This window comes from Oncorhynchus keta, chromosome 22 (genome assembly GCF_023373465.1).
Source record: "Oncorhynchus keta strain PuntledgeMale-10-30-2019 chromosome 22, Oket_V2, whole genome shotgun sequence".
Classification (NCBI taxonomy): Eukaryota; Metazoa; Chordata; class Actinopteri; order Salmoniformes; family Salmonidae; genus Oncorhynchus; species Oncorhynchus keta.
The window spans coordinates 13,794,445-13,820,423 of NC_068442.1; the positions used below are offsets into that span (position 1 = coordinate 13,794,445).

Sequence of the window (25,979 nt, forward strand, 5' to 3'; positions counted from 1 at the left end):
TTGTAAGGGTAGGCAACAACACATCTGCCACGCTGATCCTCAACACGCGGGCCCCTCAGGGGTGCGTGCTTAGTACCCTCCTGTAGTCCCTGTTCACTCATGTCTGCGTGGCCAAGCATGACTCCAACACCATCATTAAGTTTTCTGACGATGCAACGGTGGTAGGCCTGATCAATGATGAGACAGCCTATAGGGAGGAAGTCAGATACCTGGCCGTGTGGTACCAGGACAACAACCTCTCCCTCAACATGATCAAGACAAAGGAGATCATTGTGGACGTCAGGAATAGTTGGGTAGAGCACGCACATATCCGACTGGTCTGTAGTGGAGCAGGTTGAGAGATTCATGTTCCTTGGTGTCCACATCACCAACAAACTATCATGGTCCAACATACCAAGACAGTAGTGAACAGGGCATGACAATGCCTATTCCCCCTCAGGAGACTGAAAATATTTGGCATGGGTCCTCAGATCCTCAAAAAGTTCTACAGCTGCACCATGGTTGCATCAAGCCTGTTATGGCAACTTCTCTGCCTCCGACCGCAAGGCGCAATAGAGGGTAGCGCGTACGGCCCAGTACATATTTGGGGCCAAGCTTCCTGCCATCCAGGACCTCTATACCAGGCGGTGTCAGAGGAAGGCCCTAAAAATGGCCAAAGACTCCAGCCACCCTAGTCATAGACTGTTCGCTCTGCTATCACGCAACAAGCAGTACCGGAGCACAAGGTCTAGGTCCAAAAGGCTTCTTAACCGCTTCTACATCCCAGCCATAATGCTGCTGAACAGCTAATCAAATGGCTACCCGGATAGTCACTTTATCCCTACCTACATGTACATATTACCTCAATTACCTTGACTAACTTGTACCCCCGCACATTGACTTGGTACCAGTACCCCCTGTATATAGCCTCGTTATTGTTATTTTATTGTTACTCTTTAATTTTTTTACTTTAGTTAATTTAGTAAATATTTTTCTTAGCTCTTATTTTTCTTAAAACTGCATTGTTGGTTAAGGGCTTGTAAAGTAAGCATTTCACCTGTTGTATTCAGCACATGTGACAAATAACATTTAATTTGATTTGACAAATAAAATGGCACTCTAAAATGTGCAGTTTTGACACACAACACAATGCCACAGGTGTCTTAAGTTTTGAGGGAGCATGCAATTGGCATGCTGAATGTCCACCAGAACTGTTTCCAGATCATTTCATGTTAATTTATATTCCATAAGCTATCTCCAACTTCGTTTTAGAGAATTTGGAAGTCCGTCCAACCGGCTTCACAACCGCAGACCATGTGAAACCACGTGAGCCTAGGACCTCCACGTCCGGCTTCTTTACCTGCGGGATCGTCAAAGACCAGCCACCCGGACAGCTCAGGAGTGTTTCTGTCTGTAATAAAGCCCTTTTTAGGGGAAAAAAACCCATTCTGGTTGGCTGGGCCTGCTCTCCAGTGGGTGGGCCTGGCTCCCAAGTGTGTGGGCCTATGTCCTCCCAGGCCCACTCATGGCTGCGCCCCTGCCCAGTCATGTGAAATCCATAGATTAGGGCATAATGAATTAATTTCAATTGACTGATTTCCTTATATGAACTGTAACTCAGTAAAATCATTGAAATTGTTTCATGTTGCGTTTATATTTTTGCTCATTATAGATTAAAACAAATGGTACAGTAATTCACAGCATTTCCAGACATTATCGAAGGAAGGAACTCAAGTGTTTAGCAATTCCCCACCAACAACCAAATTTGTTATTCGTATATTGTGACTAGAAAGACAAGTCAATAGCATAGTCTTCTTGGTGCTTCAGCACGTGCCAGACAGAAAAGGGGGATTGATACATATGATCGTTCATTAAATGGTGAAGTGACATGATGGTGTATAAATTGTTTTATTTGTCGACATGACAGGAATACAATCACCAACTGTATCTAAAGGACACAAAAGTTTTATAGTAAAAAACTTAAGGTCTGTTGTATATGTAAATCTCCATGTAAATATCAATTAGACCTAAAGCTCTATATATAAAGATAACTACATACAGACAAAGACTGAAAGAATACTGTGCCACAAATACAGTACAAGGAGGCATGAGAGTACTCAATTGTCTACAGATTGTACACAGTAAGGAGATTGTTATAGCATGTTTTAAAATGTAGACCTCAGAGATATGTGAATGCTTATGACGTCACACACTTCCTACTGTATCCTTCCTCTCCATTCCCTCACTCTTTTGTCCTCCCCCTTGCTCCTTTTCTTTTTATTTTCTCTGACAGGGAAACTGACTGACGGTATTCATTATTTATTTTTTCTTCCTCTCCCTTGTCTGTCTTTTCTGTTTTGTCCTCCTTCTCCTCCTCCTCTGTTCACTGTGCCATTTGGACCACAACCGCCTTCCAGGCCTTGTCTTTGTCAAACTCCCGCAGTGTTCCATTGGATGCTTGTTGCTGAGTGAGCAAGATGGAGGGAGGGAAGAGGGAAGAGGGGATGGATAGGAAAGGAGAGGAGATCGTTTAGAAAAGGAAATAGAGAGACAGAGCAGAGACGGTTATACAGTACTTTGTCACTGCGGTCTGCACACCGTCAATGCACAACATACTGTTTTTCCATGAATGACCAGCTTAGACATAGGCATCACTCCTCCTCACACATTACTGACATTTTCAGAGAGCTGGTGCATCTCTCACCTCAGTATGTCAAAGTATCAGTGACTCTTCGTCAGTGACTCTTCATCAGTGAATCTTCATCAGTGAGTCATAGAGCACAACATCTCATCTGCTAAAGATATGTGTGTGTGTGAGTCTGTGTGCATGTGTGCGTGTTTGAGAGAGAGACAGCAAGAGGGAGAAAGAGAGAGAGAGACTGTATGCAGTATGATAGGAGAGTGCAATAGGAGAGTGTTGGTCCTAGTTCATGTCTATGGGAGTCTGCATGACTGTGTGAACAGTATGTGTGTGTACCTCTGAGTGGAAGGCTGGGAGCTGCAGGCTGTCATCCCACTCTGGACCCCCCATGCGGAGCTGGCTCTTGTAGGAGGCACAGTGCACCACGGTGGCCAGAGTCAGAACTGCCTGCACCAGCAGCAGCGCCATCAGAATCAGCAGCAGGATCTCATACGATTGCTAGGGACACACACATACATGTTGTATTGGTACATCATCTAAGTTACAACCACAGAATCATTCTTGAGAATGTCGCATGTCCCTTTGTCAAAACTTTGGGATTCACTCACTATCTGAGTTATAACCACCACATGAAAAGCTCTGTATGATTTTATATTTCATTGAATTTCTCGATGGTCATTAGTTATATCTTGAGCATGTTTGTCAAAATCGGACAATGACTTTGAGCTGGAGGCTTCCCCGAGGCAATCCTTCTGAGCTCATCCTATTTACACAGACTCTACCTACTGTGTCACAGAGCACTAGGCAGCTCACCTTGGCTGTAGGCACCTCATGCAGGAAGATGTCAATGAAACTGAGCACACTGCAGGAGAGGAAGCCTGAGGCTGAGAAGAGCAGTGGGGACGTCACACTGCTGATGGCAATCAGCATCTCCACCTGAGAGGCGGCGGGAGGATAAATAGTCTTCAATGAGGTAGTGGTTGAGCGTGACACCTGTCCAGAATACATAACCTTTAAAAACTCACCAGGCACTTGTTGGGGTATTCTGCCACGACATGGCTGGCAATGGCACTGGGGAAACACTGCAGAGACAGGGACCAAAATAGAGGCACAAGTGATTCAGTCTCTTACCCATTGCTGAGTCACAGACAGATTATTGGGTCATGAATGAAGACTGGGATGTGTCTGCAAACAATTAGCCTCTTTGGTGGGTACAACACTTTTTGGAACCACTGTTATATAGGCCCAATGTAACACAGGCAGCTTAACTCACAGCCACTAAGATCCAGAAGAAGGTGACAGACAGGTATGGACCAGGGAGCAAGACGTCCATGTTGAGAGCGATGATACCGCCAAACACAGCCGAGATTCCTACTATCACCTCAATCACCTGTCAGAAAATAGCAGTGACCATTGGGATGCTGTATCAATGCTGGTGTACTGTGCTGAACAACAATGTAGCCGGCGTACGTGTGGTGTTTCAATGTACAAACATTAGAGCCACTGTTAAGAGTACATAGTAGAATGTGTAATAATGTATCTCATTCATGAACACAGAAACTCAGTGTCTATGTGCTCACAGAGTAGGCCTTTAGAAGTCGGGTGGGAAAGACGGCCGGTGTCAGAACCACAGGACCGTCATATGTCACGGGCTGAGGGAGAGAAAGGGAGGGAGAAGGAGGCGGTACAAAGTGGGGGAGAGGGAGAATCAGAGAGAGAGAGAGAATGGGAAGAGAGAGGACATACAGTGCGGAGGGAGGGGAAGAGAGAGGACATACAGTGTGGAGGGAGGGGGTGAGAGAGGACATACAGTGCGGAGAGAGGGGGAGAGAGAGGACATACAGTGCGGAGGGAGGGGGAGAGAGAGGACATACAGTGCGGAGAGAGGGGGAGAGAGAGGACATACAGTGCGGAGGGAGGGGAGAGAGAGGACATACAGTGCGGAGGGAGGGGGAGAGAGAGGACATACAGTGCGGAGGGAGGGGGAGAGAGAGGACATACAGTGCGGAGGGAGGGGGAGAGAGAGGGCATACAGTGTGGAGGGGGAGAGAGAGGACATACAGTGCGGAGGGGGAGAGAGAGGACATACAGTGCGGAGGGAGGGGAGAGAGAGGACATACAGTGTGGAGGGGAGAGAGAGGACATACAGTGCGGAGGGAGGGGGAGAGAGAGGACATACAGTGTAGAGGGGGAGAGAGAGGACATACAGTGCGGAGGGAGGGGGAGAGAGAGGACATACAGTGCGGAGGGAGGGGGAGAGAGAGGACATACAGTGCGGAGGGAGGGGGAGAGAGAGGACATACAGTGCGGAGGGAGGGGGAGAGAGAGGACATACAGTGGGGAGGGAGGGGGAGAGAGGGAATACAGTGTGGAGGGGGAGAGAGAGGACATACAGTGCGGAGGGGGAGAGAGAGGACATACAGTGCGGAGGGAGGGGGAGAGAGAGGACATACAGTGTGGAGGGGGAGAGAGAGGACATACAGTGCGGAGGGAGGGGGAGAGAGAGGACATACAGTGTAGAGGTGGAGAGAGAGGACATACAGTGTGGAGGGGGAGAGAGAGGACATACAGTGTGGAGGGGGAGAGAGAGGACATACAGTGTGGAGGGGGAGAGAGAGGACATACAGTGCGGAGGGGAGAGAGAGGACATACAGTGCGGAGGGAGGGGGAGAGAGAGGACATACAGTGTGGAGGGGGAGAGAGAGGACATACAGTGCGGAGGGAGGGGGAGAGAGAGGACATACAGTGTAGAGGGGGAGAGAGAGGACATACAGTGTGGAGGGGGAGAGAGAGGACATACAGGGTGGAGGGGGAGAGAGAGGACATACAGTGTGGAGGGGGAGAGAGAGGACATACAGTGCGGAGGGGAGAGAGAGGACATACAGTGTGGAGGGAGGGGGAGAGAGAGGACATACAGTGTGGAAGGAGGGGGAGAGAGAGGACATACAGTGTGGAGGGGGAGAGAGAGGACATACAGTGCGGAGGGGGAGAGAGAGGACATACAATGTGGAGGGAGGGGGAGAGAGAGGACATACAGTGTGGAGGGGGGGGGGGACATACGGTGCGGAGGGAGGGGAGAGAGAGGACATACAGTATGGAGGGGAGAGAGAGGACATACAGTGTGGAGGGGGAGAGAGAGGACATACAGTGTGGAGGGAGGGGGAGAGAGAGGACATACAGTGTGGAGGGGGAGAGAGAGGACATACAGTGCGGAGGGGGAGAGAGAGGACATACAGTGTGGAGGGAGGGGAAGAGAGAGGACATACAGTGTGGAGGGAGGGGGAGAGAGAGGACATACAGTGCGGAGGGGGAGAGAGAGGACACAGTGTGGAGGCAGGGGGAGAGAGAGGACATACAGTGTGGAGGGAGGGGGAGAGAGAGGACATACAGTGTGGAGGGAGGGGACGAGAGAGGACATACAGTGTGGAGGGAGGGGGAGAGAGAGGACATACAGTGCGGAGGGGGAGCGAGAGGACATACAGTGTGGAGGGGGAGAGAGAGGACATACAGTGCGGAGGGAGGGGGAGAGAGAGGACATACAGTGTGGAGAGAGGGGAAGAGAGAGGACATACAGTGTGGAGGGAGGGGGAGAGAGAGGACATACAGTGCGGAGGGGGAGAGAGAGGACATACAGTATGGAGGGGGAGAGAGAGGACATACAGTGTGGAGGGAGGGGGAGAGAGAGGACATACAGTGTGGAGGGGGAGAGAGGGGACATACAGTGCGGAGGGAGGGGGAGAGAGGGGGATGGCATGTTATAATGACATGCAGACAAACAATTCTACCCACCACAGTATAAGAGAAATAAGAGTACAGCCAACACATGCACATACTGTATACTGTTTCCCAGCTTTAACAATAACACACACACCTTCCTGTGGCTACAGCAGTCCTCTGCAGAGCGTGCAGACAGGATGACTGTACTGGCCATCAGCACCTCCAGCAGAATCAGCAGGATGAGGTTAAAGTTGATCTGAACAGCGGCGGGCCATGGGAGAGAAACAGAGGAGGGAAGAGAGATTGTCAGAGACAGGTAAAGAGATTCATTCAACATCTGTATCCTACAACATGCATGTGTGTGTGATTGTAATGCAAGTCAGGTTTTAGCGTATCATGCAAACAAACAATTAAAGCCCCTCAAGGCTTTGCCTTAGGGCAACTACATCCAGGGTGCACAGAGAAGAGAAAAACAGATCGGCTGTAGACTCACATTGACAGCAGAGGGACTCAACACCAGCTTACAGCCAAACCACACCAGGCAAGTGGTCGTCACAGCGAAGGTGGACACAAATACCACCTGGAAATCTGACACCTGTCAATCACAGATGTAATATATATTATTAGCACTTACATCAGGGACATGTTGACAGTATTAAGGGGACATGTTGACAGTATTACGGAGACATGTTGACAGTATTACGGGGACATGTTGACAGTATTACGGGGACATGTTGACAGTATTAAGGGGACATGTTCACAGTATTAAGGAGACATGTTGACAGTATTATGGGGACATATTGACAATATTAAGGGGACATGTTGACAGTATTATGGGGACATATTGACAATATTAAGGGGACATTTTGACAGTATGGGGAGGTGTTAACAGTGTTACGGGGACATGATAACAGTATTAAGGGGACATGTTGACAGTATTAAGGGGACATGTTGACAGTATTAAGAGGACATGTTAAAAGTATTACGGGGACATATTAACAGTGTTAAGGGGACATGTTGACAGTATTATAGGGACATGTTAACAGTATTACACGGTACATGTTAAAAGTATTAAGGGGACATGTTGACAGTATTACAGGGACATGTTAACAGTATTACGGGGACATGTTAACAGTATTAAGGGGACACGTTTACAGTATTAATGGGACATTCTGACAGTATTAAGGGGACATGTTGACATTCTGACAGTATTAAGGGGACATTCTGACAGTATTAAGGGGACATGTTGATTCTGACAGTATTAAGGGGACATGTTAACAGTATTAAGGGGACATTCTGACAGTATTAAGGGGACATGTTGAGAGTATTAAGGGGACATGTTAACAGTATTACGGGGACATGTTAACAGTATTAAGGGGACACGTTTACAGTATTAATGGGACATGTTGACAGTATTAAGGGGACATTCTGACAGTATTAAGGGGACATGTTAACAGTATTAAGGGGACATTCTGACAGTATTAAGGGGACATTCTGACAGTATTAAGGGGACATGTTGACAGTATTAAGGGGACATGTTGACAGTATTAAGGGGACATTCTGACAGTATTAAGGGGACATGTTGAGAGTATTAAGGGGACATGTTAACAGTATTACGGGGACATGTTAACAGTATTAAGGGGACACGTTTACAGTATTAAGGGGACATTCTGACAGTATTAAGGGGACATGTTGACCGTATTAAGGGGACATTCTGACAGTATTAAGGGGACATGTTGCCAGTATTAAGGGGACATGTTAACAGTATTAAGGAGACATTCTGACAGTATTAAGGGGACATGTTGGCAGTATTAAGGGGACATTCTGACAGTATTAAGGGGACATGTTAACAGTATTAAGGGGACATTCTGACAGTATTTAGGGGACATGTTGACAGTATTAAGGGGACATGTTGGCAGTATTACGGGGACATTCTGACAGTATTAAGGGGACATTCTGACATTATTACGGGGACATGTTTACAGTATTAAGGGGACATTCTGACAGTATTAAGGGGACATTCTGATATTATTATGGGGACATGTTTACAGTATTACGCGGACACGTTGACAGTATTATGGGGACATGTTTACAGTATTAAGGTTAAGGGGACACGTTGACATTATTACGGGGACACGTTGAAATTATTACGGGGACATGTTTACAGTATTAAGAGGACATTCTGACAGCATTAGCTCAGTGGCCCCTGGACAACATTCATGCAACAAACGCACATTTGCTCATTGAGTAGCGTAAGCCTATTTGTTGTGTACTCACTGCAACATGATGGTTCTTGGCAATGGCAAAGCTGACAACTGCTGCCGGGACACTCTGAAACAAACACACACACAAATACTAATCTCACTCTGTAGCTCTCAAGCCTGGCATGCATGATTACACAAATATAGTACATACTCCCAATATTTGCTTGCCTGCAGTGCTATGCTGTTTCATAGGCACCAGGTGTTAAACGTTTTTGTAACTGGGCAGATTTGCCTTTATTTTAATGAACATGATTAGAAGCACGTGTCTCTGCTCTTGTAAGGGTTCTATTTTGAAGGTACTGTACTATCAAGTAACGATAATTATCATAATAATAACAACGATCATGAGGATCAGCCTGTTTTCAGACTCTGGTCAGCTGAGAGCCACTCACCGAGCCTGCAGCACAGCGCAGATAGTCCATAGCAGCAGGAAACACATTGCCCAGGTAGAGAGAGAAGCCTGCTGTGACCAACAGACTGCTCTGTGAACCACACACACGTGCACACACACACACCACACAATGGTTAGCATGTAAACTGCCAAAAGGAGAGTTCACTTACCAAAAAGTTGTCTCCCCCACCCCTGTTCTCTTTTCTCACCCCTGTGAGGAGGTTGTACATTCCCCCTTTGAGGGATGATTTTATGCTCGTGTTTTTCTGTCTTCAAACCCGAATGTGAATGGAATAACCCGATGTATGTGCTCTCTCTAACCAATCAATGGCATTGAGTAATCAATTACAGCAGCACTGGGTTTTTGGAATACCACATTTGTCCATCCCTTTAACTCTTGACCTCCCGACCTCTCACCCCAATGAGGACGCTGTAGAGCCAGGTCCTGTAGCTGAGGCAGGGGTGCATGGGCTTCTCAGAGTGGGCAAGCTGCAGGTCACTGGCCCTCACGTCCACCGTGTAGCTCTCTGGCCGCTCCCTCTCCGCACACCCCCGCCGGCCCACCGTACCCCCGCCACCCCCCCTCTCCAGCGTGGGCATCTGGGTGTAGCTGAACTCCTCCATGGCAGACAGATCGTCCCGCTGCATCATAGTGAGAGATGAGTGACAGCGCCCCCAGATAGTCCAATGGGACGGTCACACTGGGTCTGAGGAACCTGTGTGTGTCTGGCAGAGCGGACATTAACCTGTTACTGCAGTGGGTTAAATCTTCCTGGGGTCCAAACACATTAAGGCACTTACATTACATATAAAACAAAAGATAAAACAGTACATCATATCATAACATTATTACACCACTACACATCTACAATACAAAAATGGATAATACCACCATACAGCATTATTTCAATGTAGGTGTGTGTAGAGTACTAGCGTTTGTCTGCATATGCACGTGGCTGTACCTGTGTATGTGTCTCTTCCCAGTCCCCGCTGTTCCATGAGGGGTATTTTTATCTATTTTTTAAATCTGATTCTACCGCTTGCATCAGTTACCCGATGAGGAATAGAGTTCCATGTAGTCATGTCTCTATGTAGTACTGTGCGCCTCCCATAGTCTATTCTGGATTTGGGGATTGTGAAAAGACCTCTGGTGGCATGTCTTGTGAGGTATGCATGGGTGTCTGAGCTGTGTGCTAGTAGTTTAATCAGACAGCTCGGTACATTCAGCTTGTCAACACTTCTTACAAAAACAAGTAATGATGAAGTCAATCTCTCCTCCACTTTGAGCCATGAGAGATTGACATGCATATCAATAATGTTAGCTACTCCTGTACATTTAAGGGACAGCCGTGCTACCCTGTTCTGAGCCAATTGTAATTTTCCTAAGTCCCTCTTTGTGGCACCTGACCACACGACTGAACAGTAGTCCAAGTGTGACAAAACTAGGGCCTGTAGGACCCTTGTTGATAGTGTTGATAAGAAGGCAGAGCAGAGCTTTATTATGGACAGACTTCTCCCCATCTTAGCTACCGTTGTATCAACATGTTTTGACCATGATAGTTTATAATCCATTGTTACTCCAAGCAGTTTAGCCATCTCAATTTACTCAATTTCCACGTTATTCATTACAATATTTAGTTGAGGTTTAGGGATGAGTGAATGATTTGTCCCAAATACAATGCTTCTAGTTTAAAAAATATATATGTAAGACTAACTTATTCCTTGCCACCCATTCTGGTACTAACAGCAGCTCTTTGTTAATAACCTCTTGAAGCTAGGGGGCACTATTTTTATGTTTGGAAAAATAACGTTCCCAAAGTAAACGACCTATTTATCAGGACCAGATGCTAGAATGTGCATATAATTGACAGATTAGGATAGAAAACACAAGTTTCCAAAACTGTCAAAATATTGTCTGTGAGTATAACAGAACTGATATTGCAGGCGAAACCCTGAGAAAAATCAAACCAGGAAGTGGCTTCTATTTTGAAAACTCCATGTTCCATAGCCTCCCATTGCTCCATTTAAAGGGATATCAACCAGATTCCTTTTCCTATCGCTTCCTCAAGGTGTCAACAGTCTTCAGACATAGTTTCAGGCTTTTATTTTGAAAAATGAGCCAGAACGATAACATCACGTCGTGGTCACATATGAGTTTTGCTAGCGCAACAGACTTTGGATAGGTATTGCTTTTCCCTCTCCTACTGTGAAAGACATTTGCGGTTGATATATTATCGATTATATATTTAAAAAACAACCTGAGGATTGATTATAAAAAACGTTTGACATGTTTCTGTGGACATTACGGATATTATTTGGAATTTGTCTGCGTTGTCGTGACCGCTCTTTCCTGTGGATTTCTGAACATAACGCGCCAAACAAACGGAGGTATTTTGGATACAAAAATCATCTTTATGGAACAAAAGGAAAATTTGTTGTGTAACTGGGAGTCTCGTAAGTGAAAACATCCGAAGATCATCAAAGGTAAATTATTAATTTGATTGCTTTTCTGATTTTCGTGACCAAGCTACCTGATGCTAAGTGTACTTAATGTTTTGTCATGCGATCGATAAACTTACACAAACGCTTGGTTTGCTTTCGCTGTAAAGCATAATTTCAAAATCTGAGACGACAGGTGGATTAACAAAAGGCTAAGCTGTGTTTTGCAATATTGCACTTGATTTCAAGAATAAAGGCAGGGGTCCCCCCTGTGAGGGGAACGGCACCTCAGTACCTCCAGGCTCTGATCAGGCCCTACACCCAAACAAGGGCACTGCGTTCATCCACCTCTGGCCTGCTCGCCTCCCTACCACTGAGGAAGTACAGTTCCCGCTCAGCCCAGTCAAAACTGTTCGCTGCTCTGGCCCCCCAATGGTGGAACAAACTCCCTCACGACGCCAGGACAGCGGAGTCAATCACCACCTTCCGGAGACACCTGAAACCCCACCTCTTTAAGGAATACCTAGGATAGGATAAAGTAATCCTTCTCACCCCCCCCCCCCTTAAAAGATTTAGATGCACTATTGTAAAGTGGCTGTTCCACTGGATGTCATAAGGTGAATGCACCAATTTGTAAGTCGCTCTGGATAAGAGCGTCTGCTAAATGACTTAAGTGTAATGTAAATGTAGTAATATTATTTGACTGAGGCGCTATGCTATTCAGCGGTTGCTGATGACAATTATCCCGCTTAAGGGATGGGTAGCGTCAAGAAATTAAGTGTTGCAGTTTTTTTTTTACCTTTATTTAACCAGGCAAGTCAGTTAAGAACAAATTCTTATTTTCAATGACGGCCTTGGTTAACTGCCTGTTCAGGGGCATAACGACAGATTTGTACCTTGTCAGCTGGGGGGTTTGAACTCACAACCTTCCGGTTACTAGTCCAAAGCTCTAACCACTAGGCTACCCTGCCGCCCAGTGGCATGTCATTAGTAAAGTGCAAAAATGTGTAAGGGGCCTAGACAGCTGCCCTGGGGAATTCATGATTCTACCTGGATTATGTTGGAGATGCTTCCATTAAAGAACACCCTCTGTGTTCTGTTAGACAGGTAACTCTTTATCCACAATATAGGGGGTGGTGGTGTAAAGCCATAACACATATGTTTTTCCAGCAGCAGACTATGATCGATAATGTCAAAAGTCACACTGAAGTCTAACAAAACAGCCCCCACAATCTTTTCATCATCAATTTCTCTCAACCAGTCATTTGAGTAAGTGCTGTGCTTGTTGAATGTCCTTCCCTATAAGCGTGCTAAAAGTTTGTTGGCAATTTGTTTACTGTAAAATAGCATTGTATCTGGTCAAACACCATTTTTTCCAAAGTTTACTCGGGGTTGGTAACAGGTTGATTGGTCGGCTATTTGAGCCAGTAAAGGGGGCTTTATTATTCTTAGGTAGCGCAATGACTTTTGCTTCCCTACAGGCCTGAGGGCACACACTTTCTAGTAGGCTTAGATTGAAGATATGGCAAATAGGAGTGGCAATATCATCTGCTATTATTCTCAGTAATTTTCCATTCAAGTTGTCAGACCCTGGTGGCTTGTCATTGTTGATAGAAACATTTAAAAGGGTTCCAAAAGGGTTCTTCAGCTGTCCCCATAAGAGAACCCTGCAACCAAAAATGGTTATTCAAAGGGTTCTCCTATGGGGACAGCCAATGACGGACTGGCCATCTGGAGCACCGGGAGTTTTCCCAGTGGGCCGCTTGACAATTGGGGCCCATGCAACACAAAATATAAATGATCCCAGCCCCTGCTTAAATTAAAATAACCAAGTGCTGTGTGTCTGACTAGCCCATGCGACTGACTGGCCCATCTGTCAGCCTCTCTCTCCCGTGCCAATTACTTTTGGTCCAGTCCATTCTATCTTTACCTGGGCACCGCCCCTTTTCCCATCTCTGTTAACTAGGGCTCAAATCCTGTTAACGGGATCGATTTGACAACAGCCAACAACAGAAATCCCATAATTCAAATTCCTCAAACATACAAGTATTATACACAATTTTAAAGATAAACTTGTTGTTAATCCAACCACAGTGTCCGATTTCAAAAAGGCTTTACAACTAAAGCATACCATGCGATTATGTTAGGTCAGCGCCTAGTCACAAAAAAACATCAATTTTTTCCAGAGGAGAGGAGTCACAAAAAGCAGAAATAGATATAAAATGAATCACTAACCTTTGATGATCTTCATCAGATGGTACTCATAGGACTTCATGTTACACAATACATGTATGTTTTGTTCGATAAAGTTCATATTTATATCCTAAAATCTCAGTTGGCGCGTTATGTTCAGTAATGTTTTGCCTCCAAAACATCCAGTGATTTTGCAGAGAGCCACATCACTAAACTAAAGGCTTTCAGCCAGACCAGTGGTTGAAACAGCTCTTATTCACTCCCCATTCACAATAGAAGCCTGAAAGAACGTTCTAAAGACTGTTGACATCAAGTGGAAGCCCTAGGAAGTGCAATCTGACCCCATTTACACTGGATATTGGATAGGCAATCACTTGAAAAACTACAAACCTCAGATTTCCCCCTTCCTGGTTGGATTTTTCTCAAGTTTTTGCCTGCCATATGAGTTCTGTTATACTGACAGACATTATTTTTACAGTTTTGGAAATTTTAGAGTGTTTTCTATCCAAATCTACTATGCATATTCTAGCTTCTGGGCCTGAGTAACAGCCAGTTTACTTAAGGCACTCTTTTCATCCGGACGTGAAAATACTGCCCCCTTGCATAAGAGGTTAAGTGGTGACATTTGGATAAATAGTGGAGTGGAGCAAGATGGACAAACAAAAAGAGAAAAACGTAAAAGGTGGTGCTGATAAGCAGAGGAAGAAGAGGTTGAAGTCCCTTGAGGCTGATGCAGCCAAATGTTTTAAAATAACAAATAGTTAATTTGGCGCCGTTACCAGTCAATCATCTCAGCCTAGAGAGCCTAAAGGCACCTTCAGCAGAGAGGAGAGAGAGAGCAGAGAGAGTAGCCCATTGAGCCCAGCAATAGTCAAGGTTTTGCAGCTGAAGCGGTAAGACAGAAGGCAATAGGGAGAAGATAAGCAATGTTTGGGTTTAGCTAGCTGGCTATTTAGCTATATCGGGTGCCTTTTGTTGAAACAAGCGCTCGTCAATGTCACTTTTTGTGAACAGACCAATCACAGCCTGGATGGGGCTGGACATTAAAACAAGGTTGACGTACTACAGCAAACTTTCGAAATGTTAAAGTCATTGTTATGCATGAATGGTTATGATTATTAACAAGTTAGTACTTAGAGACTAACCACCAATGTACAGTTGTGTCCAAAAAGTTTTGAGAATGACACAAATATTAATTTCCACAAAGTTTGCTGCTTCAGTGTCTTTAGATATTTTTGTCAGATGTTACTATGGAATACTAAATTATAATTACAAGCATTTCATAAGTGTCAAAGGCTTTTATTGACAATTACATGAAGTTGATGCAAAGAGTCAATGTTTGCAGTGTTGACCCTTCTTTTTCAAGACCTCTGCAATCCACCCTGGCATGCTGTCAATTAACTTTTGGGCTACATCCTGACTGATGGCAGCCCATTCTTGCATAATCAATGCTTGGAGTTTGTCAGAATTTGTGGGTTTTTGTTTGTCCACCCGCCTCTTGAGGATTGACCACAAGTTCTCAATGGGATTAAGGTCTGGGGAGTTTCCTGGCCATGGACCCAAAATATCGAAGTTTTGTTCCCCGAGCCACTTTGTTATCACTTTATCACTTTTGCCTTATGTCAAGGTGCTCCATCATGCTGGAAAAGGCATTGTTCATCACCAAACTGTTCCTGGATGGTTGGGAGAAGTTGCTCTCTGAGGATGTGTCTGTATAATATCAGTCTGTCCCTGATGTTTTTCCTGGAGAGAAGTGGCTTCTTTGCTGCCATTCTTGACACCAGGCCATGCTCCAAAAGTCTTTGCCTCACTGTGCATGCAGATGCACTCACACCTGCCTGCTGCCATTCCTGAGAAAGCTCTGTACTGGTGGTGCCCCGATCCCGCAGCTGAATTAACTTTAGGAGACAGTCCTGGCACTTGCTGGACTTTCTTGGGCGCCATGAAGCCTTCTTCACAACAATTCAACCGCTCTCCTTGAAGTTTTTGATGATCTGATAAATTGTTGATTTAGGTGCAATCCTACCTGCAGTAAGGGAAGACCCCCCTGTATTGGACAAAAATGAATGGGAAGTCATTGGCATCAGACAAACCATATACACATTGTCCAATACCACCCAATTCGGCGTTGATTCATGCATTGTATTGCAAATGCCATATGGCAATTGCCAGTTGTAACACTTTAAAAATTCAACAGGTGGCGAATCCGCTCCACCATGGTTTTTCATATTGGAAATGTAACCCAAGTCAACGTCCAAAAGCAAAATTTTGAAAAAGTGATTTTTTTGTCAAAAACTTATCACCCCTTAAAAAAGTGCTTTCTGGACCGTTTTTCGAAATTCTTTCGATTTTTTTGTCAATTACACATGTGTAAGAACTGTATGAATATACTTTTGTCCAATTTTATTATCATATATATATATTTTTTTACATGCGCATAAGTAATATGTTTTGTCCATTTTCAATATGATTTCATAGGAAGTCAAAAGTCAAAAGTCAAAAATGTCAAAATTTTGTAAAAAACTTCACACACCCTTAAAAAAGTGCTTTCTGGCCCGTTTTTCGAAATTCTTTCAAATTTTGTGTCAATTACACACGTATAAGAACTGTATCAACATACTTTAGTTGTATTTTATTATCATATTTTTTTTTAACTTGTGCATAAGGAATATGATTTGTCCATTTACAATATGATTTCATAGGAAGTCAAAAGTCAAAGTTAAAAGTAACTTTTTTTGGGGCCAAATGCCATAAGAAATTTGACATGCTCAAAAATCCTGCAGAAATGCAAAATTGACTGGCCTCATGAACTCGGGATGGCCGGGCAGTTATAGTTGTTCCTTTCCATCACTCGTTGTGTTGATTTCATCATGTCCATTTGGTGACGTTTTTTCACTATAGAATCATATTGCAAATGCACGTGCATTTGCAATATGTTTCAATGGGCATTTACCATATGAAATTTGACATGCTCAAAAATGCTAAATTGACTGGCCTGATGAACACAGGATGGCCGAGCAGTGATAGTTGTACCTTTCCATCACTCGTTGTGTTGATTTCATCATGTCCATTTGTTTATGTTTTCTCACTTTTGCAAAGTCACTGTGCATTTGCAATATGGTTCAATGGACATGTACCATCACGATTTTGTCATGCTATAAAAATCCTGCAGGAATGCAAAATTGACTGGCCTGATGAACACAGGATGGCCTGACAGTGATAGTTGTTCCTTTCCATCACTCGTTGTGTTGATTTCATCATGTCCATTTGGTGATGTTTTTTCACTATAGAATCATATTGCAAATGCACGTGCATTGTTGTGCAACTGGTAACCCAAAAATAAAAATATGGTTGTAAATGCATTTACCGGGACTCCTATTGTTCATGCCCACTATGGGAGTACCCTACTACGGCCCTCTATCTATGGGGGCTGTCCTGAGTGCTTTATGGACTGTTTAAAATATTCGGATGGATACGCATTGTTGTGCAACTGGTGATTGAAAATAGGCACCTGGTAACCCAAAAATAAAAATATGGTTGTAAATGCATTTACCGGTCATTCTGATATTAATGCCCGCTATGGGAACACAGGATGGCCGGGCAGTGATAGTTGTTCCTTTCCATCACTCGTTGTGTGGATTTCATCATGTCCATTTGGTGATGTTTTTTCACTATAGAATCATATTGCAAGTGCACGTGCATTTGCAATATGGTTCGATGGGCATTTACCATATGAAATTTGACATGCTCAAAAATGCAAAATTGACTGGCCTGATGAACACAGGGTGGCCTGGCAGTGATAGTTGTACCTTTCCATCACTCGTTGTGTTGATTTCATCATGTCCATTTGATTGTTTTTTCACTATTGAATCATATTGCAAATGCACGTGCATTTGCAATATGTTTCAATGGGCATTTACCATGTGAAATTTGACATGCTCAAAAATGCTAAATTGACTGGTCTGATGAACACAGGATGGCCGAGCAGTGATAGTTGTACCTTTCCATCACTCGTTGTGTTGATTTCATCATGTCCATTTGGTGATGTTTTCTCACGTTTGCAAAGTCACTGTGCATGTGCAATATGGTTCAATGGGCAGGTACCATCACGAATTTGTCATGCTATAAAAATCCTGCAGGAATGTGAAATTGACTGACCCGATGAACTCGGGATGGCTGGGCAGTGATTCTGGTTAATCTCAATCGCTCGTTAGGTTTGATTTCAGAATGTCCATTAGGTGATGTTTTTTCACTATAGAATCATATTGCAAATGCACGTGCATTGTTGTGCAACTGGTAACCCAAAAATAAAAATATGGTGATTTCATTATGTCCATTTGTTTATGTTTTCTTACTTTTGCAAAGTCACTGTGCATTTGCAATATGGTTCAATGGGCAGGTACCATCACGGATTTGTCATGCTATAAAAATCCTGCAGGAATGTGAAATTGACTGGCCCGATGAACTCGGGATGGCTGGGCAGTGATTCTGGTTCATCTCAATCGCTCGTTAGGGTTGATTTCAGAATGCCATTTTGGTGATGGTCCCTCTCCGTTTAAACATATTGCTAATGTACAAAAGTCAACTAGCAAGTCAGTGTCCATCAGTCAATTAGATGTCATTCTGATACCAATTGACACCAAACCCACTTTTTCCAACTCATTTAGAAGCCAACTATTACATATGTCAGAGCAGGCTCATAATTCACAGCGCCTTTAGTTTAAAACATAATAAAAACGTAAAACACATAGTTACGTTCTAGCTGCGGGTCCAGGTCGGACATTATGTGAAGGCCTATGTGAGGCGATCCCGAATCCCGAGTTTCGGCTCGATAGGTCCTTCGGTGCCCGAGTAAAACCCTAATTGGTGCTGAAAATCCACTTTTTTCCATGCCTTGCTATGGGGTCCTTGAATGAGCTATCAGACAGAAACGTTGGGGTCCGTCTCTATGGGCCGAGCCGGTTTCAATGCACCTAGTCTTGTGTCTCTGAGACTTTTCTAAATGTCATCATTTTCGTAATGGTCAAAATGAATTGAAGTCATTGCAAATGTACGAGGCTGTTTCTCGGTCCGAGAACCTTCTAGAGCCACCTAACTCACCACGCACTATCGACCTGAGGTCTAGAACAGGTTTCTAAAGTTTCGGAACTCTAGGTCTGACGGTTCTTTTTTAGCTCGAACAAAGCTAACTATTGGAGGCAATGTCAGTCTCTACGCACCCCAATACGTTACTCCTTCCAAGTTGTGTGTCTGTGTGATTTAGTTTTCCATAACCCACATTCATAACCCACATAGGCTTCAGGTTGAATTTAGAGGTGCAGGCAATGTATTCCTATGAGGAGAGAGGTCAATGCAAACTGTTTGATGTAAACACCTTCTTTTAACTGTTAAGGGTTAATGCCACGTGGTCAAGGTTAGGCTTGCACGGATCGGGAGGACCTTAGGAACGTACCTGAGGTCGAATTGTGCTTCTCACTCTAACAGTTCTCTCACTGTCACCCAAAAGCAAATGACATTGAGGGCCAGCCTTCATTTTGGGCCTACTTTTCTAATGGACGCTGTGCTTCGACTGAGCGAGCTACGGTCAAGCGGGGCATCTCGTTGAACTCGGCATGGCCTAGGGAATATGGAAATGCCATTGTAGGCTTTGTGTGTCTTTAAGCACCGCACTTTGTCACTCCATCCTTGCTGTGTGTGTGTTTCTGTGTGTGTGTGTGTGTGTGAGAGAGAGCTTTTCTTTGACATCTGTTGGGAGAAATGACTGCCTTACAGTTTATGGGGGTTGCCTAATCACGCATATGAAGTTTTGAAAAGATCGGACCTTTTTATCCCTTGGAAACTGCCACTGTGACACCATTTAAGGCACTTCCGGTTGGCACAGGAAGCTATAAATAAACTCATATTCTGATTTGGGTATGCCTTTACAGAATCCTGAGTTTTAAGTCTTTACGTTAAGAACTGAGTTATTTACAGAGGGTTTAGTGAGTGTGTGTTATTTCAGAAAATCATAGAAAATCACAGAAATCTCACAGAGCTCCGCAGCACACTTTAAAAAGATTCGTAAGAACACCCCGCAACTGGATCTGTAACCATTGAAAAAAAAACACCTATCTGTGAACATCACCAATCTGTCATCGTACGATTTCTCTTAAATGACGATAGATAAATGGCTGGTTCTTTTTTTATTGACACCGGAGGCTCCTTGACTTTGACGTGAAGTGGAAAAATAATTTCTCTATTTTCATTTTGGACCTTTAATCCCAGATAAATGGCCATAACTCAAAAACCGTTGAGGCCTAGACGCCATCTTGTTCGGGGCCAACTGCCCATTATGCCAAACCTACGCTCACCAAGTTTCGGCTTCTAAATATTTTCAGTTTTCGAGATCAGGCCCCGTCGTGAATCGTGATGTTTTGTCCAATAGCAATATGATTGCTTATGCCCTCTTCTGGGAATTTCCGGGACAGCGGAAAAATGACCAAAATCTTATTATTTTTGTAAAACGGAAACCGAATGTCCGACAAAGTTCATTTGATGACTTCCTGGTAGGTCCGGCCCTGCCGCTCGGCCCGACGCCGTCTGCGAATTTTACAAACGATTTCGGACGTCTAGTAAGGGACCATACATTTGCAATATGGACTTTCTCACTAACCATACAGCAACTGCCGAAATCTTCCCTTAAGGTATGCAATATCCTTGTCTGTGAAGCCCTTTTGTGCAAAGCAATGATGATGACACGTGTTTCCTTGCAGGTAACCATGGTTGACAGAGGAAGAACAATGATTCCAAGCACCACCCTCCTTTTGAAGCATCCAGTCTGTTCTTCGAACTCAATCAGCGTGACAGAATGATCTCCAGCCTTGTCCTCGTCAACACTCACACCTATGTTAATGAGAGAATCACTGTCATGATGTGAGCTGGTCCTTTTGTGGAAGGGCTGAAATGCAGTGGAATTTTTTTGGGGGGGATTCAGTTCATTTGCATGGCAAAGAGGGACTTTGCAATTAATTGCAATTCATCTGATCACTCTTCATAACATTCTGGAGTATATGCAAATTGCCATCATACATACTGAGGCAGCAGACTGTGAAAATGTATATTTGTGTCATTCTCAAAACTTTTTGCCTTGACTGAAGACCATTTTTCTTGCAAAAGGATTTAACGATGGAACAAAACCTAAAAAAATGATAACCGTTGGTTATGTATTTCTTAACAACATAGCTGTGTTCTTCCGTGAATCCTACCAGAGGATGAACATTTGGGAGAAGGAGAGCAAGGACCAAAGACACAGACGTCTTGCTCCAATTGGAGAGACACGCTGGTGGGCTAAAGACAGTGCCTTAAAGAAAGGCTTTGGAACTTTTGGAAATCCAGATGAGGGTCTGTATGTTGATGTCCTTCTCACTCTGTCAACCATACAAGATCAGAAAAACATCAACACCATTGCATGGGTCAAAGCACAAGGATACATTGAGGGGTTGCTGAAGTATGAAACAATACTTACAGCTCAGATATTCCTCAGAATTATTCAGGTCACCTCACCAGTCTCAAAATATCTTCAAACAAGTGGAATGGACATTCTGTCTGCGCATCGTATGTCTACAGAGGAGCAGCTGAAAGGAACATCAAGAGATTTTGAAAAAGTCAAGGCTGCTGCAGACCCATTTGTCCAGTGGGCCAACAGAAAGTTGCAGGAACGGGATGAGAAAACAGAGCTAGGAGTTAGAGACCACTCTGCCAACGAAAAGGGCTAGAAAGAAGGAAACCATGCCTGGAGAGATGGCACAAGATGAGACTTGGGCAGAGAGTGCATACAGGATTGGTGTCCATAATCAAATTCTGGATACAATTATAGATAGCATCCATCGGCAATTTCTGAGTAATGGCACTTTGTATGCCGACATGGCTCTTCTGGACCCTAAACACTTTAGTCAGCTAACATCCAGTGCCAGTGGCCTTCCACAGACAGCCCTTCCACAGACAGCCCTTCAATAACTAAGACAATGTTTTATCAAATTTGACAGCAGAGCAACGGTGACCAATTTACAGAGTGAGCTCATGAGTCTGGTAGAACAGTGGACTAGGTTAAAACTTCTTGGTGACAGGGGGCAGTATTGAGTAGCATGGATGAATAAGGTGCCCAGAGTAAACTGCCTGCTACTCTGTCCCAGATGTATGCATATTATTAGTAGTATTGGATAGAAAACACTCTGAAGTTTCTAAAACGGTTTGAATGATGTCTGTGAGTATAACAGAACTCATATGGCAGGTGAAAACCTGAGACAAATCCAACCAGGAAGTGGGAAATCTGAGGTTTTGTAGTTTCAATTAAGTGATTGCCTATCCAATATGCTGTGTCTATGGGGCCAGATTGCACTTCCCAAGGCTTCCAGCAGATGTCAATAGTATTTAGAAAGTTGTTTGAGGCTTCTATTGTGGAAGGGTGTCGAATAAGAGCTGTTTCAACAAGTGGACTAGGCTGTGGCCAATCAGTTGTTTACTGCTTGGTCACGCCGTGCCTTCTTTTTCCTCTGTAATGAATACGCTATTGTCCGGTTGGAATATTATTGAAGATTTATTATAAAAAGACCCTAAGGATTGATTGTAAACATCGTTTGACATGTTTCTACAAACTGTAATGGAACTCTTTTGACTTTTCGTCTGGATTTTACACTCGCGCACTGTGCCTTTGGAATAGTGAACTAAACGCGCGAACAAAACGTAGGTATTTGTTTTTAAATATGAACGTAATCGAACAAAACAAAAATTTCTTGTGGAAGTGGGAGTCCTGGGACTGCATTCCAACGAAGATCAGTAAAGGTAAGTGAAGATTTATAATGCTATTTATGACTTTTGTTGACTCCACAATTTGGCAGGTAACTGTATGGCTTGCTTTTGTGGCTGAACGCTGTTCTCAGATTATTGAATATTGTGCTTTTGCCGTAAAGCTTTTTTGAAATCTGACACAGTGGTTGCATTAAGAACAAGTTTTTATTTAATTCTATGTAAAACATGTATATTTCATCAAAGTTTATGATGAGTATTTCTGTTATTTGATGTGGCTCTCTGCAATTTCTCCGGATGTTTTGGAGGCACTTCTGAACATGGCATCAATGTAAACTGAGGTTTTTGGATATAAATATGAACTTGATCGAACAAAACATACATGTATTGTGTAACATTGAGTCTCGGGAGTGTCATCTGATGAAGATCGTCAAAGGTTAGTGATTCAATTGATCTATATTTCTGCTTTTTGTGACACCTCTCTTTAGTTGGAAAATGGCTGAATGCTTTCTGTGACTAGTTGCTGACCTAACATAATAATATGTTCTGCTTTCGCCGAAAAGCCTTTTTGAAATCGGACACCGTGGTTGGATTAACGAGAAGTGTATATTTAAAATTGTCTAAAATACTTGCATGGTTGAGGAATTATAATTATGAGATTTCTGTTGTTTTGAATTTGGCGCCCTGCAATTTCACTGGCTGTTGGTGAGGTGGGACGCTACCATCCCGAACGATCCCAGAGAGATCAAAATAATCGTGATTTGAAGAATACACAACCAGGACTATGGAGGACTATGGACCTGAAGGAAATGAAGACGACATGGAGATGGTGAACAAGAGCTGTTCATCTTGCAAGGACTGTCCAGTGTGTTGCTACTGTATTCTTAGTTAGTACAACCTATTGACCGACGCATACCACATCCTGGGCCTTGCTTAGAAGTTCCTACTTACCCTGTCAGTAACCCAGGTAGCTTGCGAGCAGAGCTTCTCTACTCTGAAATTCATCAACAGTAGGCAAAGGAGCACTCTATCTCAACAGCACCTGGAGGCTTTTATGGTCATGGCTACTGAGTGAGATGTTTTAACGGCCCTAGACCATGACCTGGTTATAGATGGCCTTGATGAGAGAAGTGAGCTGCTGCAGAAATGGCTAATTTAACAAGGTAGGAAATATGTTTATTTTAATTTTATTCTATGACTTGCCTACTCACCCGTCTTTTCACCCACAAATGTCTTCCTGTATTGTTTATTTTACTGGTCAGATGGTCCCAGAGATTCTCGCCACCTTGCTGCCAGTGCCATTGTGCCAATATGTGCTCCTTCCAGCCAGCCTCCCCCTAAGAGCAACACATCCCCCTTGTTCTATTTTACATCTATTTTACTAAAGTCGTTGTTATAAATATTGTTCAGTAATCTTGTTTTTCATTAAGTGTGGCGTGGGTTGTGTGGATGGTGGTGTATCGCTGGGGGGTTTTGGTGGGCCGGTCTGAGTCAAAAAGTCCAGGGCCATTTTTCATTCCCAGTTCGTCCCTGGGGACAGCCGAAGAAGGGTTCTAGATAGACCCTTTTTTTCTAAGTGTGTAGAAACACGGGCTTTTAGGCAGTTTTTTGTTGTTGAATAATATTGATTAATTATGAAAATATGAAAAATATGAATAACATTCCACCCATGGTCATTTGACTGCAGGAAAAAGGGCTCCAACACTTTGTCAGAAGTACAGAATCAGTATCTGACATTCAGGCACTTTGAGGAATCAGAATCGGGATCAAACAATAACATCAATATCTTTGGTTCTTTAGGGAAATAAAATGGCTGCACAAATGGAAATAATAAGTTATTTCAGTAAATTATCAGTTGTTAAATAAGGATTTTGCACAAAGTGTCATAAGACAAAATAGTTTTCTTTACCATTAATCTTGATTTCTTGAATCTTCTTTCCAATAAAAAATATAGAAGATCAACAAGATGTATTATGAGTTATATTCATCAAAGTAGTTCAGACTAAACAACATCTGAGAGCATTATGTACCTCTGGGTACATAGGGGCGGCAGGGTAGCCTAGTGGTTAGAGTGTTGGACTAGTAACTGAAAGGTTGCAAGTTCAAATCCCGAGCTGACAAGGTACAGATCTGTCGTTCTGCCCCTGAACAGGCAGTTAACCCACTGTTCCTAGGCCGTCATTGAAAATAAGAATTTGTTCTTAACTGACTTGCCTAGTTAAATGAAGGTAAAATAAATAAAATGTACCTCTGGGTGAAAATGGTGTGTAGGAAAAATAGGTATAAGTTTGATTGGATAGAAGATAAAAATGGGATATCAAGGAACAAGATCAATACAAATGGAAGTACACGCAAATGAATGTTCACACATCAATGAATCCTACAGAACTTCAAAAACAACACCCACTCCCTTCTCTCTTACAGGTCTCATCTGACTCAAACACCCCCCTTTCCACCCTCTCCTTCCCCTCCTCTCATCTCCCGTTCCCTTGTCTTCCTCTCCCACTCACCTGTTTAGTTGTCCGTCTTGTAGTATCTCCCCAACTTATCTACCCACAAGATCTCTCTCAAAGAACACACAGCAATTTTATAATCCCATATAGAAGACACTTGTTTTTGTCGTTCGGAAAGCAGTTTCTTCCCTCTCCCCCTCTCTCTCCCTCCCTCTCCCACTCTCACCCTCCCTCTCTCTCACTCTCTTTAGAAGAGACAACAAAATTCTGGAGCTAGCTGTTTTCAAAGAGGGGAACAAAAACCCATGCCTCTCAGGCTGCCAGCGCGTTCTGTGCCAGAGGCATACAGCCTGTGAATGACAAAGAGGGGAGAGGAGAGGTGGAAAGGAGAGGAGGAGGGGAGAGAAACAAGGGGAGAAGGGGCTCGCGCTAGGGGCAGAGATAGATAGGGCAGACCACCTTTCCCTTCTGTCCTTCCACCCATCTACTCACACACCCAGAACATACAAACACACTTTAGCTAATACACAGAGTCAGGCCCAGATACTTGGTCAAACACACGGACACGCACAAATTCCGTAAGATATGGGGACAAACAGTCACACACACACACACACACACACACACACACACACACACACACACACACACACACACACACACACACACACACACACACACACACACACACACACACACACACACACACACACACACACACACACACACACACACAGACAAACAAACACACACACAGCGAGAATAATCTCATTGTTCCAGTTAAATAACTCTGGGTTCTCCCCTCCAGAAGTTCCCCCTGCTCCTTGCCATTGCCTGACCAACAGTTGCTAGCTACACTTCACAGTCCAGTAAATCAAATTGTCCGGCTGGGCTTTAGAAAAGAGGAGACAGAGAGGCATTTGGTTCACGTGATTTCATGCCACATCTGCAACAGCTAATCTGATGGAAAGTTTCCCCATAATACCTTTCCCTAAATTACATCCTTTTGAATATAATTAGTGTTTGTTTAAAGTGTTTTTGTGTGTGTTTAAAGTGTGTGTGTGTGTGAGAGAGAGAGAGAGAGAGAGAGAGAGAGAGAGAGAGAGAGAGAGAGAGAG

General features: G+C 43.8%; 1 protein-coding gene across 2 annotated transcripts; it reads right to left on the reverse strand.

The window, feature by feature from the left end:
* Positions 1 to 1,868: 1,868 nt before the first annotated feature.
* On the reverse strand, positions 1,869 to 25,086 carry mlc1 (modulator of VRAC current 1). Of its 2 annotated transcripts, XM_035798295.2 has the most exons (13): positions 24,919 to 25,080; positions 21,129 to 21,237; positions 9,410 to 9,718; positions 8,994 to 9,083; positions 8,615 to 8,668; positions 6,831 to 6,932; positions 6,492 to 6,593; positions 4,201 to 4,272; positions 3,894 to 4,010; positions 3,646 to 3,702; positions 3,434 to 3,556; positions 2,957 to 3,118; positions 1,869 to 2,443 (listed from the first exon to the last, which is right to left on the reverse strand). In XM_035798295.2, exons 3-13 carry the CDS (start codon positions 9,641 to 9,643, stop codon positions 2,363 to 2,365), a joined length of 1,194 nt encoding a protein of 397 aa, XP_035654188.1. In that variant the 5' UTR covers positions 9,644 to 9,718; positions 21,129 to 21,237; positions 24,919 to 25,080; the 3' UTR covers positions 1,869 to 2,362. The 2 variants fall into 2 exon arrangements, with proteins under 2 accessions (XP_035654188.1, XP_035654187.1); XM_035798294.2 differs by lacking the exon at positions 21,129 to 21,237 and having other exon boundaries at positions 24,919 to 25,086.
* Between the last annotated feature and the right edge of the window lie 893 nt (positions 25,087 to 25,979).

Bases quoted from the DNA above. Each gene is read 5' to 3' on its own strand.
- mlc1 (XM_035798294.2), bottom strand. From the start codon at position 9,643: ATGATGCAGCGGGACGATCTGTCTGCCATGGAGGAGTTCAGCTACACC. The intron at 3,119-3,433 runs GTGAGCTGCCTA...GTGTGTCCCTAG, and splicing joins ATGAGGTGCCTACAGCCAAG to CAATCGTATGAGATCCTGCT. The intron at 2,444-2,956 runs GTACACACACAT...TTGCTCACTCAG, and splicing joins TCCCAGCCTTCCACTCAGAG to CAACAAGCATCCAATGGAAC.